The following is a 19,992-nucleotide window of genomic DNA, read 5'->3' as shown; positions in this document are numbered from 1 at the left end:
TTGAAAGTGGATAGCAATTTCTTACTGACAATTCCTATAGTTAATAATTGTTGGTAAAAAATTACCCAATGAAATATTTTTAGTTCACATGCAATTAAATTTATAGACATTTTCGTCAAAAATGGTAGATAACATTTCATGAAAATTTTGCAAATTTTAAGTTAAACGTTTCATCGTTCATAAACTGGTGTGCCTTTACGAATATTATTCTTAGAGTAAATTGTCAGCAGATGCGATGAACTAATGCATAGTACAGAGATCTTTACCGGCATAGTGGAATGTGATTAATGTAAAGATGATGTTACTTGAGTTTTGTTGTGTATACATGAGCGTGGGGTTGTTTTTATTTTTGTTCATTTAGTGGTTTGTGTGTGTTTGTTATTTGCGGATGGTTTATTTGGCTGGATGAGGTGTTGTTTTCAATAAAGGCACATGTGTTTTTGTTGTTGTAGGAATGTTTTGGCTTTGCTTGGTTTTGTTTGGCATGCTTCAGTTGTATAGTTGGCGTTGGCGTGGGCTGTTGCATCTTTTAAGTAGGTATGCAACAAGGGAATATAAAGGCATGGAATATTTTGGATTTTTGAGATATATATTGGTGTTGGTTTATTAAACATTTTAAATGAAAGTTATTAATATTTTATCGGTAGTTTAGAAAAAAGTTATTAAGGATATTTAGGAAAATATGTTGAAATTGAAAGTGTATTGAGTTTTTTATTATTCGATGTAAAAAATTTATATTCAATTCCAGATGAATTTGGAAAATTTTTGTTATATCTCAGCGTATAGTTTATTCATAAATTGGTAAGTATTTTTATACCCTTCACCACTCTGTAGTGTTGGGAAAGTAACGAGTATTTGATTACAAGTACTCGTTACTGACTAATTTTTTGAGTACTCGTTACTAGTAAAAGAGTACTCAATATCTTCAATGCCAGTTTTTTTCTTCTGACGGTAAGTAAGTTGGCGGTTTGGAAGTAAAATTCTTGACTTCTTGGAAAATATTAATTGAAGTTTTCGAAAATCGTTTTATCAGTTAAAATAACACGAAAAGAATATATGGCTTCTTCCTTTGAAGAAAGTGAAAATTTTATCTGATTTCTTAAAAACGTTTGTATTTGAACAAATTTGCATTGGGTGTAGATGGGAGCTATAATTTAAAGCATCACATGGATCACGTCTCATGCGAATAGTATGAATAATAATGTCGTTGACTTCAGCTGGTTCAATCCAATTATTTTCAGAGAAGGTACCCAAGCTTATTCAAAAACCCTTGGAAAATTTCAACATTGGGTCTCACGATAAAAATGACCGCTTAATATTTTCATCCACTGTCAATGGTGGATTTAAAAAGTTGGCAAATTGCAAGCATCAGTAATACACAATGTCATTTAGATATACCCTGACGAAAAAATACCAAATAGTGAATACGAAATTGGCTCTAAAAATTTGAATGATTGGTGAAAATCTTTTTCTAACGAGACCCATATATCTACAACGCCACATTTTATAACACTAGAATAAAACTGGATAATGTAATTTGCTTTTCTATACTGTTTTTAAATTTAAAAAAGAGGAAGATATTATTAAAAAGTGCCCACAATGTCTTTTTTAATTTTTTTTTATAAAAGTAACGAGTAGTAACGAGTACTCAATTCAAAAGTAACGAGTAGTAACGAGTAGTCAAAAGTAATCAAAATTTACAACACTACCACTCTGTGGTACAGGGTATAATAAGTTTGTGCATTTGTATGTAACGCCAAGAAGGAAAAGTCTGAGACCCATCGTTTAGTCTTAGAATTAAATTCTGAGTGGATTTAGCGATGTCCGTCTGGCTGTCTGTCTGTTCATGTATTTTTGTGCGCAAAGTACATGTCGCAGTTTAAGTCCGATCGTCCTCAAATTTGGCATAGGGTCGTTTTTTGGGACAAAGACAATCGCTATTGATTTTGGAAAAAATCGGTTCAGATTTAGATATAGCTGCCATATATATTTATCCCCGATCTGGTCATAATTGGCGTATTTATCAACCGATGCTCTTCAAATTCAGTACATCCGAATATTTTATGAGTCTCGAAAAACTTGCAAAATATCAGCTAAATCGGTTCAGATTTAGATATAGCTCCCATATATATCTTTCGTCCGATTTAGACTCATATGACCACAGAGGCCAAAGGTTACTACCGACTTTCGTGAAATTTTGCATAAAAAGTAGAATTGTCATTCTACCAATGTGTTCGCCGAATGCGAAAAGTATGGAAATATAAAGAAAAATAAAAACACGATAGTTTAGTATTTTCAATATATATTCAGAGCAGGTAGTTTTATTAAGGGTGTTTTTAATATAAGTAGTGGTAAACAATATTACCTATAATTTCCAACGATATGGATAAATTTGCAACCGCACCAATTGGCTTATCAAGTAAAGTGAGAGATGCTCTCAACCAAGATGGCGGAAGGCGGGGCTTTTGACAAGATAAATTAATATTCAAATTATGACATTTCTACTCTGGCAGGGATGTACCAAAAAGTAGTATACAAATTCTAACGAACACTATTAAGTCCAATTAATTTTTACTCGAACTTAAACATTGCCGGCCGCCTTGCAACATCAAGGTATGTTGTAACTAAAACTAAACTTAAAATACAAAATGAGGCTAAGTGCAGTGCAAAGTGAGTTTCCTTCAGTTCATTTACCATAAATCCAATTTATTAATTCATTAACTTTTCAAATTCAACCTAAGACTAGATTACAAAAAAAAACTAATAAAAATAATTACGTAAGGTCAGAAGGGGACCTGGTAGAACCCAAAAGGGGGGCTCTCGCGACAATATATCGATGGGTCAAAAGGGGACCCGTTAGAACCCCAAAAAGGGGGCTCTCGCGAAGAGATACAATAAAACGATGGCCAAAAGGGGGCCGTTAGAACCCAAAAGGGGGGCTCTCGCGCATTTACCCTACCAGTTACACAACCCGGACAGAACCCAACCGAAAATTGTGTAATGAGCCACCGGGAGACCGGGCGACGTATACACCCTATGTGTTATAATTCGCCCATACACCTCAGGACCAAAAACGATCGCAACCCGTCCCACTCTGTAAAATTGCGGATCTGCCAAAGGTAATCCCAAAAAGGATTCCTTGATCCGCTCTGGCACGGCTTCGGCGGGAGTCAACACACGACCTAGATCGTGCACACGAGCAGTAAACGTCAATCGCTGCTCTGGATCATAAGCGGACGAAACTGTCAACCGGCAAAATTGGACCCCCTCAATATTTGTAACCGGGAGCCCTAAGTTCTCGACCATAGAGCGACAGATTTGGCTTTGTCGCCAAATCGCGTGATTCCTATTCAACCGTCGAACGGAACGGACGTGTTTTTTCAATAGCGGATAAACTCATAGTAATAGGTACCTACTACGAATTTCAAGTGTGGTGGGATATTAAGCCACCATGCAGCGAAATTCCAAGTCATCCACTGGGTTGCTAACTTCAGGGCCCAGTGGACGGGTATCGACTGGAGTTATAAATCTGGGCAATGACCAAGAGTTAGGCCCAATTAGTCGACCTGTAGACGGGTCGACAGGTGGCGACACACTGACAAGTCGAACTTTTTCTAAGGTAACGACATCAAAAGGAGGTAATCCCTCACGAAAGAGATTCAAGGAACGCAGAAATGCTTTGTTTATCCTAAAGAAGTTAGGATCAGTCGACCCAAGCACGTTGTCGGCTAAACAAAGCGATTCCTTAAAATGGGCTCAAGGAATTCTTGAGACTGGAAAAAGGGAACGATCGCCGGATGAGCTGCCATCCTCCAAAAGGGATCAAAGATCGTTTGCCTCAGTTGCTAAAGATAGCCTTGTGATGGCTATCATTAATAAAGGAGCATTGGACGGTATGGTTCCAAAGCAAAAATGGGGGGAAATTGAGAATGCTCTATCTGTCGTCTACTCACAGGTACTGGAAAAGTTTCCCGGCCCAGATCCTCGACACCAAGAGGCTGGTTGGTATCAAGGACGATTTAAGCTAGTCGCATTTGAGGACCAGAGGTCCATAGAATGTTTTAAAGCTGCTCTGATACTAATTGGTGAAGTTTGGGAAGGAGCTGCTCTAGAGTTAGTCGAGAAGAAAGACATACCGGCTAGACCTAGAGCACATGCCTGGATACCTGCAAACCCTTCTGACCCTGAATCTATTTTAAATAGACTGAAACGATGCAATCCAGATCTTCCAACAGCTGATTGGAAGGTTGGCCGTTTGGATGAAGTGGATGGACCAAGACGGCATGCAGTGTTTATATTGAACACTCAGTCTTTGCCACATCTGGCAAAGTCCCAGGGCCGTGTATGTTATGGCTTTCATTATATCCAAATGAAGGTGTATAAAAACGATCAGCTAAAGGATTCAGAAATGGACAAGCCTCTGTCTGAATCAGAAGTAAGCGGATCCTCTTGCGAAGTCGAGGGAGATACCAAAGTTGAAGACATGGATAGATACCGTATGCGTGAGGAGGCTTCTATTGCCTCAGAACTCACCAAAGTCGAACCTATGGTTATTGCGAGAGTCACCGATATCTCTGAAGAGGACATTCTTGATGACTCGATGCTGCCTTAAAAGTTCTCCTGATGAAAGGGGACATAGATATAGTTCTTATTCAAGAACCATATGTTTAGAGAAACAAAATATGTGAATTAAGTACTCCGGGGTTCAAACTATTGCAGTATACTGGTAATGATGTAAATCGAGCCTGTATAATTGCTAAAAACGAGCTCAATTTGTTTCTGCTTCCCTCAATGTGCAATACAGACACTGTCGTTGCAAGTTTAGAAATAGCCAAATGCAAATATTGGGTATCTTCGGTCTACATGGGACATGACAGGGAGATGCCTCCATATGCCGTTAAGACCTTAGTGGAGGAGTCACTGAAAACAAAGGCGAAACTCATTATGGGATGCGATGCGAATGCACATCATAGTATATGGGGAAGTAGTGATACTAATGAAAGGGGAGAGTCGCTAATAGAGTTTATTTTGCGTACTAATCTGGTAGTTTGCAACAAGGGAGATGTCCCAACCTTTGTCACTAAAAACAGGCAAGAGGTTTTGGACATCACCTTGGCCTCGCAAGAACTAAATGAAATGATATCTGAGTGGCAGGTTTTAAGTGAACACAGCTTCTCAGATCATCGCTACATCAGTTTCAAATTTGATGTTCATATCACCAAGATCATATTTCCGCCAAATGTTAGGAAAGCTGACTGGAATAGGTATAGGGAATCGTTCAATATGATGATACCGGAAATAACAGAGACAAATATGAGAAATGTGCAAGATATCGAACACGCAGTGGAGCGGATTACTAAGGCCTTCAACATCTCACTGAAAGCTGCATGCCCTAGAGGAAAGCCAAGGGGGAAACATCGACCACCATGGTGGTCTACGGAATTAAGTAATATGAGGAAATCCTGCAGGAAGCTCTTTAACAAGGCAAAGTCCACCAGAGCCCCTGAGGACTGGGACGCTTACAAGAAGAATCTGAGAGGATACAAGCGAGAACTGAGAAAGGCTCAGCATAACTCTTGGAATGCTTACTGCAGCAGTATTGAGAATACGTCCGAGGCTTCCAGACTACGGAAGGTTCTAGCATCCACCAACTCCGCTCCAGGTTTCATTAAAACATCGGAGGGCAATTGGACAACGTCCAGTAAGGAGACGCTGGAGGTACTATTGGACACACATTTTCCTGGAAATCAGACGGTTGAACCATGTACTGGCGGTGCCACAGTTGCTCAGCGGTCGTTTCCTGTCGAGGAAATTGTATCGGAAACTAGAATAAGATGGGCGCTAAATAGCTTTGGACCATTCAAATCCCCTGGACCTGATGGAATTACTCCGGCGGAGTTACAAGCTGTAACTGACAAAATTATCCCCTGGTTGTCGGTGATATATAAAGGATGTATCAACTTATCATATATCCCAGGAAAGTGGAGGGAAACAAAAGTCGTTTTCATACCTAAAGCGGGAAAAGCCTCTCACTCGAGGGCGAAGGATTTCCGACCAATCAGCTTATCCTCATTCCTACTTAAGACTCTGGAGAGGATGATAGATATTTATCTTAGAACTAGCATCGATTCAAGTTTGTTCTCGAAACGACAGCATGCATACTCGAAGGGCAGGTCTACTGAGACCGCACTACATGAACTAGTCAGCTTTATTGAAAGCTCACTATCTGTCAAAGAATACACAGTCGTGGCGTTTCTGGACATCGAAGGGGCGTTCAATAATGTCCATCCGAGCTCGATATTAAATGGACTGACAACTCTGAATGTTGATCCATGTATACTCAGGCTGTTAGACGAACTGCTAATGAAGAGACGTATTTCAGCCACACTAGGACAAGCAAACATACAAAGGTATGTGAACAGAGGCACTCCCCAAGGAGGAGTCCTATCACCTCTTCTTTGGAATGTTGCTATAAATAGCCTTCTGGTTACTCTAGAAAAAGAAAGGATAAAAGTGGTGGCATACGCAGATGATGTGGCTCTGGCAGTCAGGGGAAAATTCCCATCCACAATCAGAGATATTATTCAGAGGGCCCTCCGGATGACTGAGAAATGGGCGAAAGACAATGGTCTTGGGGTAAATCCTGCAAAGACAGAATTAGTCATGTACTGCAACGATCGCAAAACTCCCACGGTTAGGCCTATTTCCTTAGGGGGTATTGAAATTCCCTTTGGTGAATGTGCAAAATACCTTGGCGTTATTTTGGACAGGAAGCTGAACTTTAAGCTTAATATTGAAGAAAGGGCGAGAAAGGCAACTGTAGCTTTGTACTCGTGCAAAAAGGCAATAGGAAAAAAGTGGGGACTGAAACCAAAAATTGTGCATTGGCTATACACGGCAGTGGTTAGACCTATAATGCTATATGGTGTTGTAGTCTGGTGGCCGGCACTTCAGAAACCGACTTGTTTAGATAAAGTTCAGCGTATGGCGTGTTTGTGTATTTCAGGCGCATTCAGCAAGACAGGAACAAATTCCCTTAATGTCGTGCTGCATCTATTGCCTTTAGACATTTTGGCCAAACAGTCAGCTGCAACAACGGCTGTGCGGTTGCGCGAACTATCGCTGTGGTCGGAAAAAGGTTACGGTCACAGTTCTGTCCTCAAAACAATGCCAGATGTGCCTAACGTAGTGGATTACACTTTGGCGAGTCCACTTTTCGACAAAAAGTTTGAGACTCTAATCCCCAACAGTGAGGCGTGGTGCACACAGACCCCGGGGAATAAAGAATATATAGATTTCTACACTGATGGCTCCAAATTGGATGGACAAGTGGGGTTCGGAGTATATTCTAATGATCTGGAACTTCGAATAGCGAAAAGATTACCTAATCACTGTAGTGTTTTTCAGGCTGAAATATTAGCAATAAGAGAGGTGGCGAATTGGCTGAGAAGTAATGTTCCAAAAAATGTGGGCATTAATATATACTCAGACAGTCAACCTGCAATAAAATCCTTGGACTCTGTGTTCCTCAACTCGAAAACGGCCATCGACTGCCGCAAATCTCTCAATGAGATGGCTGAGCAGTACAATATTCACCTAATATGGGTGCCTGGCCATAGGAACATACCGGGGAACTGCGAAGCGGATGAGTTGGCAAGGCTAGGGACTACCTTACATATTCCAGGGGAACTAGAATTTGTTGGTATGCCCCTAGCTACCTGCAAGCTCATGCTGCGTGAGAAGGCTGTTATGATGGCAAATGTTCGATGGGAGAATTGCAAGGGTTGTAACGACACCAAGCAAATATGGCCCCATTTCAACTTAAACCGCACACTAGATATGCTAATGTTCTCGAGACGTCAGATATCACTCCTGATATCTGCTATAACGGGTCGCTGCCTGATAGGCGATTTTGCAAAAACTATTGGCGCGAAGTATAATGACTATTGTATGAGCTGTCATGATGCGGAGGAAAAAGAATCAATTAAACACCTCTTGTGTGAGTGTCCTGCATTTTGTGTAAAGCGCAAGCAACTTTTAGGAGCATATAGCTTCAGCTTACTGGCGGATCTGGAAAACGTTAACTTAAGCAGTCTGCTACTGTTTTTGGAACAATCTGGTTGGTTCAACAAAGAAAAATAATCAAGAAGGTTCAGCGGTTAAAACTAGAAGTGCCCATATGTAATAGGTACTTTTAGTTAATGTGGTATCACAATGGACTGAATAGTCTAAGTGAGCCTGAATCTTAATCGGGCTGCCACTTTAACCTAACCTAACCTAAATCGCGTGTCCCCCCACACCATGGGGGGACACGCGGACTACGAGGCTGGGCGCCAGAGTAACGACATTCTGCAGGGGCAGAACTCCGACGCCGCCAAAATCGGAATATGGCCGTGCCACAGCAAGATCGGACGGACGATTCGTATGGCTCTCACCACGAATCCGCTGAGCAGACCTCGAGCTCCCACGTTCGATTCGAGGCGCCGCAGCCGCATCGTGCAACAAAACATTGTGGTCCCGGGAGCAACTGGGGCACCTACGCCGGCTGGGACAATCCTTCGACTGGTGGGTCTCTGCCAAACATTTGTAGCAATAGCGATGTCGTACCACCATACGTATCCGCCTCTCAATCGAAAGAGAGAGGAACTTCCGACACCGCCGCAATGCGTGACGACCTCCACAAACCCTGCAAACCAATTGAGCAGGAGTTCGAACAACACCAGGAGCCTCTACTACAGCAGGCGCCACCACGGGCTCTTCCACAACTACCGGAGGTGGACTCTCAATTTTCTGGGGCGATAGCTTAATCTCCGGAATGGTAGGAGACGGTATCACAATCGGCTCCTCCAACAACGCTTGCTCGACCGCCGACATATCGAGAGGGCACGCAGTATCATCATCCGACTGTTCCATAATATCCTCGAAATTTTCCAAGTCGTCGGCGAAGCACGAGGTATTTTCCATGATACTGCGAGAAAATATACGAATTACAAAGAGTTCGCCGAAGTGTCGGTCAATGCGACCAACTTAGCTATAGGTCGCCTTACAACGCCATTCTCCGTACGTACATCCGCGACGCGAATATGACCATCTACGCCCGGGTGGACCGATACGACTCGACCTAATTTCCAAGAAGTTGGTGGAAGCTGTTCATGACGAATAACGACTAGATCATTTACCATAACATCGCGCTGAGGAAATTTCCATTTATATCTCATATGCAGATTCTTCAAATATTCCTCTTTCCAACGAACACAAAACTGTTGTGCCAGAGCCTGTACTTTACGAAACCGATTCACCAACGAAAGAGGCTGTTCAATTATAACTGGCTCAGCAGGGGCGAGTAGAGGGGCACCTATAAGAAAATGACCCGGTGTCAAAGCGTCAAGCTCCTGCGGGATATCCGATTGGGGACAAAGAGGTCTTGAATTCAAACAAGCCTCAATACGACCCAACACCGTCGAAAACTCTTCAAACGTGAAACGAATATTCCCTACTTGCCTTCTGAAATGCAACTTAAAACTCTTCACCCCAGCTTCCCATATGAGGCGCACCAGCTGGGATAAATCGCCACGATAGGCCCTGGTGTGCAAACGTAGAGGACACGACATCACTGCTTCCCCTAATGAAATCCCGGAAATTTCGTTCAAGCTCACGCGACGCACCGACAAAATTTGTCCCATTGTCCGAGAAAATGGTCGCAGGACAACCCCGACGAGCAAAAAACCTATGAAATGCCGCAAGAAAGCCGGCAGTCGACAAGTCGGAAACCGCTTCCAAATGAATCGCCCTAGTAGCAAAACACACGAAAACGCACACATAACCTTTAGTTATGCGACAATAACGTCCGGTGAACGACTTCACCTCAAAGGGGCCTGCATAGTCTACGCCAGTCGTAGTAAAAGGTCTGTCGAGAACAGTTCTTTCCGGAGGAAGAGGAGCCATCACCTGACTACAAACCCGTTTCTTCTCCAGAAGACAGGGTTTACACCTATGTATAACCGATCGAATAAGATTTCTCACACGAGGTATCCAGTATTCTATACGAAGAATGCGCAACATCAACTGATTTCCTCCATGAATGGAAATCAAATGAACGAATTCCACCAAAAGTTTCGTGAATCGACAACCATAGGGCAAAATTATGGGATGCCGCTCTGAATACGAGAGAATAGGCGAGCGGCTCAAACGGCCATGCATCCGCATAACACCCATTTCATCAAGGAACGGGTTCAAAGAAAAAAGTGAACTGCCAGTACCTAACGAAGACCTATCCATCAAGTCCTTATATTCATTACCATAATTCACTTTTTGAGCAAGCACTATCAAGCGACTTTTAGTTGCCCTAATCTCAGACGATGATAAACTGTGATCCGCATAGCTACAATCACGCCTATGAGCGGGATGCGTCCGATAAAAGAATCTCATAACATATGAGATAACACGCAACGCTCTATCCAGAGAAGAAAATCTATCGAGAACATCCTTGCATGAATTAAAGAAAGAAGCATGTGCCTTCACAGACCGAATTTCTACGTCGGTGTCAAAAGAGGATATGTCACGAACCGGCCATTCCGATTGACTACACGATAGCCACTGAGGCCCATGCCACCAAATTCGAGAGGCGGCCAAATTCGAAGGGGACACACCCCGGCTGCCAAGATCAGCAGGATTATCCTCCGACCTCACATGATACCAATTCGTACCACCGACGTTCTCCTGAATGCGACATACCCTATTCGCGACAAATGATGTCCAAGTCGAAGGAGTCTTTTTTAACCAGGCCAGAACTATAGTCGAATCCGTCCAACAATAAATTCGACGAAAATCAATATCGACCTCCCGAACGACCGTTTTTGCGAGTTCGGACGCTAAAACAGCGCCGCAAAGCTCCAAACGAGGCAAAGAAACCGATTTCAACGGAGCAACTTTCGTCTTGCACGATAGCAAATTAACGACAATCTCGCCATTTGGGGCCAAAACTCGAATATATACTACCCCCACGTATGCCTTAACCGAGGCATCTGAAAATACGTGAAGCTCGGCCGAAGTGCACGGTGTGTAACGAATCCACCGAGGAATATTTATCGAATTGACATCCGGATAACTATCTACAAATTTTTCCCACTCGGATGCCGTTGCCGAAGGCAGTATTTCATCCCAGCCGACCCGATAAAGCCAAACCTTCTGCATGATAATCTTTGCCACAATTATCACTGGACCTAACCAACCGACAGGGTCGAATAATTTCGCGATAGCCGACAACACTTCCCGTTTAGTGTATCCACACCTTTTCGCTATAGGCTCGACCGCGAAGTAGAACGCATCCAATTGAGCATTCCATCTCACACCCAATGGTTTCGAATTGCTAGCCTCGACAAATGCCAGCAATTGAGCATCAACCAAATATTCCGGCGGTAGTGAATCTAAAATTTCTCTATAATTCGATGTCCATTTCCGCAGTTCAAGCGCAAGCGCCGCGATTAATTGATCCCGAGCCATTATCGCAGTTTCAAGGTCATGAGTTCCGGTCAAAACGTCATCAACGTACATACATTTACGTAATATATCGGCAGCGAGCGGAAAGTCCTTCTCAGTATTTTCAGCTAACTGTAACAGTGTCCGTATCGCGAGATATGGTGCACAATTTACACCGAAGGTCACCGTTTGTAGTTCATAGTCCTGGACTGTCCTTGTCGGAGAATCCCTAAAAACAATTCTCTGCAACGGAGCATGAGAAGAGTCCACTCGAATCTGCCTATACATTTGTGTAATATCGCAGTTGAACACGTATTTAAATAGTCGCCATCGCCCAATAAGAAGGACTAACTCCTGCTGCAAAGTGGGTCCGACGTGAAGAATATCGTTAAGACTATTCCCGTTGGACGTTTTGTTAGACGCATTAAACACGACGCGAAGTTTGGAAGTCTTCTTCTCGAGGTTAATGACCGGATGACGTGGAAGAGAGTGTATCACTTGAAGAAATGGCGGATACTGCCCTCATGTGATCCAAATACAAATACTCTTTAACAACGCTGTCATACACTGATTTCACGTCCGGTCTTCTCAATAAAGACGCTTCGTTACGATAAAATTGCTTCAAAACCGTCGTACGGGATTCACCCAAACATCCACGAGGACCGAGCTCCTCCTTGAGTGGCAGTGTAACTATATATCTACCTTCTAAATCCCTGCGCGTTGTCCGAACGTAATTCTCCTCACAAAACTTGTCGGAGGGTGACAAAATTCCTCTACGTTGAGTTTCCTCCAACTCCCAAAACCGTAAAAGCGTTCTATTTAAACTTTCCTCTTCATTAACCGTTATAGTTGTCGTAAACGTCTGAATTTGCGATGTAGCAATCGGACCTGTTACTAACCAGCCGAAGACACTGATTTGTGCTATCAATGATTGAGCCACAATCTGCACGCAAACTTCCAAGAGTATTCTCGGATACAAATCCGCGCCTAGTAGAATGTCGACCGGTCTCGACACGAAAAGATTCGGATCGGCTAAACGAATATCTGGAATTTGAGATAACACTTCCTGCGAAACCGTAAAAGAAGGTAAATTCCCGGATATAGATTGGAGCACTATAGCCGTTGTTTCCAACAAAACCGACGCGTTGAGTGGAGATCTGATTCTCAAATTACACATTTTACTCGATTTGGCCGAAATTGAGCTATTTACCCCCGAAATTGTAACATTAGCCGCGTGAACCGGTAGTTTCACCCGATTTCGAAAGCGTTCCGTCAGAAACGAAGATTTTGAAGCGGGGTCGATCAAAGCGCGTGCCGGATATGAAACCCCATCGTGCATGATATTAATCATCGCAGTACCCAGAAGCACGGCCCTATTTTGCATCGTATGAAATGCCTGGCGAGGTAGGCATGCCGACGAGGTAGAAGGTTGCGGCTGATCAACCGAAGGCGTAGTTCTCGGTTGAAAACTAGCCACTGAACTCGACAATGTGTTGGTCGAACTTATCACCGAAGTCGCGCTATTAGACGGCGTAGAACCACGATGCAATAGCGAATGATGTCTCGAATTGCATTTCGAACACGAATATTTACTTGGACAATCCTTCATCTCATGACCTTTCGTTAAGCAATTCAAGCACAGCCGATTACGTTTCACCACCGTGTAACGTTCCGATACCGACAGTTTACCAAATTTAACGCAAGCCGAAAGTCTATGGTTATGTTTAGGCCAAATAACGCACTTATATTCCGACGCAGCCCGTGACGATTTAGAAGAAGACGCATTGGCAAAATGCAAACACATTAACGTACGAACTCTTTCGGACAAAAAAGCGTCCAAATCCGCCCACGACGAAAGGGCCGATTTGTCTCTAACACTTTGCTCCCAAAGAGTTTGTGTAATCCGCGGCAAACGTTGAAGGCAAATAAAAACGAGTATCTGGTCCCAATTATCGGTCGAAACCTCGTACGTATTCAATGCCGACAGACAGCCATTGATTCCACGTTGAATCGATTTCAAACCCGCACTTGTCTCTACCGCTACTGCCGAAATTGCAAAAAGAGACTTGAGTTGATTGTGAACTAGAATCCGCTTATTGTCGTATGCATCAACGAGGGCCTTCCACGCGAGGGCGAAACTTCGATGTGTCAGCGGAAACTTCGAGACAATTTCCCTAGCTTCGCCACTGGTCTTCCGCACAAGATGACACAAACGCTCCACGTCCGTTAATCTTGAATTGTTAACATAAACCGCTTGAAACAAATCCCGGAACGTAGGCCAGTCTAGAAAATTGCCCTCAAATACATCCGTATCGCACGGTGGCAACGCTAAATTGTGAACCATATCACAAAGTGGAGGGCCACCCCTGGCCACTTCATCCCTAAACGCGGCGTTGCCATTACGCAGCGACTGCTCATCCCGATCAGCCGGTATCGAAGAAGTCGCGTTATTAGTCAAAATCGCTTCGGATCCTTTATTCGATTTATGAGACCCGATACTCCGTCTCGATGTTGCATCGACCGAAGACACGGACGAAGTGATCGATGACCTACGTGAACGACGAAACTGGCCCAATTTTCGATTTATCGCGGACAAACAATTCATATATGCCTGATGGGACGCGTCATACTTCCCGTCCACCGATTCAATATCATTCGTTTTCGTTGATCCGGCACCCTGTAAACTAGCTACGCATTCCTCAAAGCAATCCTGAACCTTCGTCCACAACTTTCCCAATTCCTCACTTCGAATCTCGAGGCTATAGATATCTAACTCCTCATCTTCCATGGCATTAAAAGGGGGCCACCGTGGTGCAATAGTTAGCATGCCCGCCTTGCATACACAAGGTCGTGGGTTCGATTCCTGCTACGACCGAACACCAAGAAATTTTTCAGCGGTGGATTATCCCACCTCAGTAATGCTGGTGACATTTCTGAGGGTTTCAAAGCTTCTCTAAGTGGTTTCACTGGAATGTGGAACGCCGTTCGGACTCGGCTATAAAAAGGAGGTCCCTTGTCATTGAGCTTAACATGGAATCGGGCAGCACTCAGTGATAACAGAGAAGTTCACCACTGTGGTATCACAATGGACTGAATAGTCTAAGTGAGCCTGATACATCGGGCTGCCACATAACCTAACCTAACCTAACCATGGCATTAAAACTGGCGTGGAATTTAATAAGAGCGTCCGAAACGCGAATAAAGCGATCAAAGGGAGAGACAGACATTCTAACTTTACGTTCAACTACCAAATTGAAGAATGTAACCAAATACGAAATTACAATATAGCCAACGGCCAATAAAATTATCAAACTCAAACAAGGTTCCGTTCAATAACAATAGCAAAATACGCAAAAGTAACTCAAATTCCGACCAAAATAAAAAACACAATTCTCGCTATCAAAATAAATCAATCCGTATTCAAATATCAAAACGCACTTTATCTCTGATTTTTAAACTGATTCGAGTCCACAAACTCGCGAAAGTCCGACAAAAGATCAAACGTTTCCAGAAACCGAAAATACTGAATGTAGGGTGCACAAAATATTACCCCCGAACGCTTGACACAAGAAAATTATAATAATAATAATAAACAAAAGTATAAATAAATCAATAATAATAAATACCTGTCAAATAAATATTCAAAATTTACCCAATATTTCAATGATCGAATAATTTCTCTCAGTGTGAGAGCGTAAAAGTTTCAAAATATACCGAGTATTAATTCAAGCCCCGACTTCAATCGGGAAATCTTCAAACCTTTGAATTCAACTTGAATTCTAATGTGGGTATTACACGTAGTGTATAGCCCCCTTAAGAATTCAAATGACGATCGATAACCGATAACACGATAGTACGAGAAGTGCCCGATTAGTCACTACACTATAGCAATCGACTAAGAGCGCAACACTGATGAGAACAAAACAAAATAAAAGCTTTTGTATGTTCTCAAATATGCAAATGAACGAAATAAAAATAAATTAATTAAATTTCAGCAAAGAAAAACGCGAAAAAGTGGTGAATATACGAAATAAAGAGAGTGATTTATGTGTATAGTGAATATTAGTGTACGAAAGTGGTGAAAATAAATACTTTAAGTTATTTCTCTCCGAAATTATTTGAACAGACGGCAAAATGGAAATACAAAAACAACAAACTTTAATGCGTTTTGCCGTTGGCAAATGAAAATTCACTTAAAAACAATGAAAAACGATATTTTCACGCCAATAAAAGCAAATAAACCACTTTAAATCAAAAAAACACTAATATTCACTGATATCACTGTACTTGTATACCACTTTTAGGAATATTTACAATAAAAAACGATCGCGTAGCGTTGTAAAACAACCTTTGACCTTCTTCTCCTGAGAACGCCTCGAAGACGTATCCTCACGCAAATCATGCAAACACATTAACGTACGAACTCTTTCGGACAAAAAAGCGTCCAAATCCGCCCACGACGAAAGGGCCGATTTGTCTCTAACACTTTGCTCCCAAAGAGTTTGTGTAATCCGCGGCAAACGTTGAAGGCAAATAAAAACGAGTATCTGGTCCCAATTATCGGTCGAAACCTCGTACGTATTCAATGCCGACAGACAGCCATTGATTCCGCGTTGAATCGATTTCAAACCCGCACTTGTCTCTACCGCTACTGCCGAAATTGCAAAAAGAGACTTGAGTTGATTGTGAACTAGAATCCGCTTATTGTCGTATGCATCAACGAGGGCCTTCCACGCGAGGGCGAAACTTCGATGTGTCAGCGGAAATTTCGAGACAATTTCCCTAGCAAATAAACCACTTTAAATCAAAAAAACACTAATATTCACTGATATCACTGTACTTGTATACCACTTTTAGGAATATTTACAATAAAAAACGATCGCGTAGCGTTGTAAAACAACCTTTTTTTCCTTTAAATGGACGGACGACCACTATATTTGTTGTTGCACCGACCGCGAACTCACTTTATAAGGGAAAATGCACTGCACTTACCTTATAATACGATGCAATAGATGTTGAGGATGATGAACTGATTGGTTTGAGTTTAATGTGAGAGGGATGACCAGGTCAGGTGGACTGTGTCTACACTGTTAGAAAAATATGTTTTTCATATGTTTCGATATAAACAAAATGTGTTTCGGGCACAATTTTTAAACACAATATATGTAAGTGCAAACATGTAATGTTCTCAAACTAACACTAAATGCTTGGAACACATATGTTAATATGTTAGAATATATTATGTTTGGGGCATGCATGTTTCATTAAAATTATATGTGTGAATGTAAACATATATAAATTTACAAATTTCGAGTAAACATATATATGTTGTGATATTTTATTCAGAGAGCGACAGAGAGAGAGAGAGAGTATAGAGAAAGAAATAGAGATAAAAACCGGGAGGGTCGACGAAAGATATCAAATTAACACAGCGAGAGAATCAAAAGAGAGCAATTTCTGTGAAACCGCTTATATGTTGTTTCGGAAACTGCTTTATGATAAGGCCAAAAATTGTATATGCTTAAGTCTAAATATTATTTAATTTAAGCCTAATTATTATTTAATTTGTGTATATTATAAAATTATTTATGTATGTTTATACTCGACCCCACGTTCTACCTTTGTTAGAGTTTTTGAATTCCTTCCAAAATTTCAAACTTTTATACCAAAACCAGTTTTTTTTTACAAAATTGTTATTTTTGCAATAAAACAATAATATCTTAGCCAAAAGCTCAGTCCATTTCGTTTATATCAAGCACTGTTTCTGACTGTAAATCTTTAATAACCCACATTTCGAAGTTTCATTATAAAAATTTAATATAGTATAAATATAAATGTGTAAATTAAAAAAAAAATTGGTGTTTGGTCGGAGCAGGGATTGAACCCACGACCCTTTGCATGTACGGCAGACATGCTAACCACTGCTCCACGTTGCCAACACATGTATGTTTCTGTTAAATAATGTTATGTTTGCATGTGCTCGTGGGCGCTGCAAACTATGCTATATAAATGTAACTTATAACGATAATTATCTAATGGTGACTATAACAGCTACGTAGCTCAGTGGTAGTGTGTTGGCTTACAAACTGTATGGTCGTCGGTTCGATTCTCCGTCCAGGCGAAAGGTAAAATTTTAAAAAATTATAAAATTGAATAATTTCTTCAACATTATTTGTATTACAGAAAAGAACTAAAAAATTCGTGGAAGTGAAAATTATGTTAGGGAATGAGCACAATCTTCTTTGGGGAAAATTCTTCCAAGCATATAATGTTTTTGGGCTCAAAATGCTTCCAAACATATTATATGTTCACATAAAACAAACATATTAATGTTTCGGCAGTATCCAATAATATATGTGCTTCCTGCAAAATATGTTTGGAACATATGTTAGAGAGGCGATTTTTTTTGAGGGTGTAGAATAAAAACCAAGAAAACACCGGTTAAACCAATTCTTCCACTCCGAAGTCCAATTATCCGGTACGAATGGATCAAAATGTTCGCCGAATGCGAAAAGTATGGAAATATAAAGAAAAATAAAAACACGATAGTTTAGTATTTTCAATATATATTCAGAGCAGGTAGTTTTATTAAGGGTGTTTTTAATATAAGTAGTGGTAAACATATGTTTGGCTATAAACATTATATTGTTACGAATTTGATAATTATAGACATAAGTTTATTTAAATTAGTTTCCGTTAATTTAAAATTTCAAATTGTAACGATAAAATTTCGCTATCACTTGTTGGAATCATCTATTCATTTTCTAGTATTTTCCTGAATTTCTTTTATGTTCTTTTGTTTGCTTACCGAAATGTTAGTTCTTACTCTCTCATAGAATAGCAACCCCTTTGCTTTGTTATTCTGCATTCTCATTTCATCTCACTGTCTATTGTCATTGTTGTTGTAGTAATGCGAGCATATGTCTAGCATTGTCTAAGAATGTTCTGGCGTTGCCAGAATATTGTAGTGCTACCAGAATGTTCTCGTATTGCCACACCGTCATATAAAAAAGCGCTCGCATGCTGCTAACGAGTCAGTCTTAATTAAAGCGTCAAACGAATAACTTCAGTGTGAACGAATTGTAAAGTGTGAAGTCATAGTAAATAAATTGTAGATTGTCGTTATTTAAAAGAACTGTGTTTTAATTGTCGGGTAATTAAAAACGCCTAAATATAAAAACGTAACAATTGGTGTCGGAAGTGAAATAACGGGAAAAAAATCTACAATGAAGTTTAATGAGCTTCGTGTGGAAGACTTAAAAAAGGAATTGAGCAAACTGGAGCTGCCGACAACAGGCAATAAGGCCCAGCTTCAAAAGCGTCTACTGGAAGAGTTTGAACGGCGTAATATGGACATTGCGACGCATGAGTTTGATTATAAGGAAGACATTGATGAATCAATACTCGTCAATACAAGCAGTGTAGAAACTCCATCTGTGGCTTCGAGTGTTGTGGATTACACATCAATGCTCAATGTTTTGAGCAAAATGATGGAAGCAAATTCTAGAAAAATGGAAGAAAAATTCGACGAAAATTCTAGAAAAATCATGGATGAGAATTCTAGAAAATTGGAAGAAAAATTCGACGAAAATTCAAAAAAGATGGACGAAAATTCTAGAATTCTCAATGAAAAACTACAACAAATTTCTGAAGGCATGGAAAAACGTGTGGACCATATAGAAAATCAAATTGTGGAATTGGATAAGAAAGTTCTTTCTGTGGATGAGAAAATTATGGTTCATGATGAGAAGTTTCTGCACATCGAGAAAAAAATGTCAGAGCTGGAAATTAAAGGTGGTCCAGTGCGCGTCATCGAGGGCTCAAAAATCAAAACTCCTGTTTTCGATGGCTCAACGTCATTTGATGTCTTCAAATTCCAATTCGAAATGGTTGCTTGTAGAAATTTGTGGAATGACGATGATAAAGCAATTGAACTTCTATTGGCATTAAAGGGCAATGATGCTGATGTGATACAAAGCATTCCCGCTGCTTCTAGAAATAACTATAATGAAGTAATAGCGGCACTCCAACGCAAGTATGGCGGAGAGCATAAGCAGAACATCTTCAGAATGGAATTGAGAGGAAGAATCCAGAAATCGAACGAAACCCTACAAGATTTCGCAACAGAAGTTGAGCGGCTAGTGCTTTTGACATACCCAGGTGAGAGTCATCCTCTTGAGGACCGCATCAAGATTGACACCTTCGTCAATGGAATTCGAGACCCAGATATAAAATGTGCAACATATGCGTCACAAAAGGCTACATTCGCTGAAACAGTTACATTCGCACTTGCACAGGAGACTGCAAGATTGCTAGCGCGGCCTCAAATTCACAAGGTACGTAAAGTAGAGACAGAGTGTGACGAACCAAAGTCCGTTATTGAGTCGATGAAAGAGGCCATGAAGCAGGCAATGCAAGAAATGAAGCAAGAGGCAAATAAATCCCGGATCAAATGCTATAACTGTGATAAGCCGGGACATCTAGCTCGAGAATGCAAAGCACGACGCAAACGGT

General features: G+C 41.2%; 2 protein-coding genes across 2 annotated transcripts; both read right to left on the bottom strand.

The window, feature by feature from the left end:
* Window positions 1-8,987: 8,987 nt before the first annotated feature.
* On the bottom strand, window positions 8,988-11,766 carry LOC142224855 (uncharacterized). The gene is made up of 2 exons (XM_075294632.1): window positions 9,666-11,766; window positions 8,988-9,622 (listed from the first exon to the last, which is right to left on the bottom strand). Exons 1-2 carry the CDS (start codon window positions 11,764-11,766, stop codon window positions 8,988-8,990), a joined length of 2,736 nt encoding a protein of 911 aa, XP_075150747.1.
* A 175-nt stretch (window positions 11,767-11,941) lies between these two features.
* Window positions 11,942-14,266, bottom strand: LOC142224853 (uncharacterized). The gene has a single exon (XM_075294631.1). It carries the CDS (start codon window positions 14,264-14,266, stop codon window positions 11,942-11,944), a length of 2,325 nt encoding a protein of 774 aa, XP_075150746.1.
* Window positions 14,267-19,992: the final 5,726 nt, after the last annotated feature.

The sequence above is a fragment of the Haematobia irritans genome, chromosome 2 (assembly GCF_050003625.1).
Source record: "Haematobia irritans isolate KBUSLIRL chromosome 2, ASM5000362v1, whole genome shotgun sequence".
Classification (NCBI taxonomy): Eukaryota; Metazoa; Arthropoda; class Insecta; order Diptera; family Muscidae; genus Haematobia; species Haematobia irritans.
The sequence above is the reverse complement of the archived record's forward strand: the minus strand, read 5'-3'. Positions and strand labels throughout refer to the sequence as shown.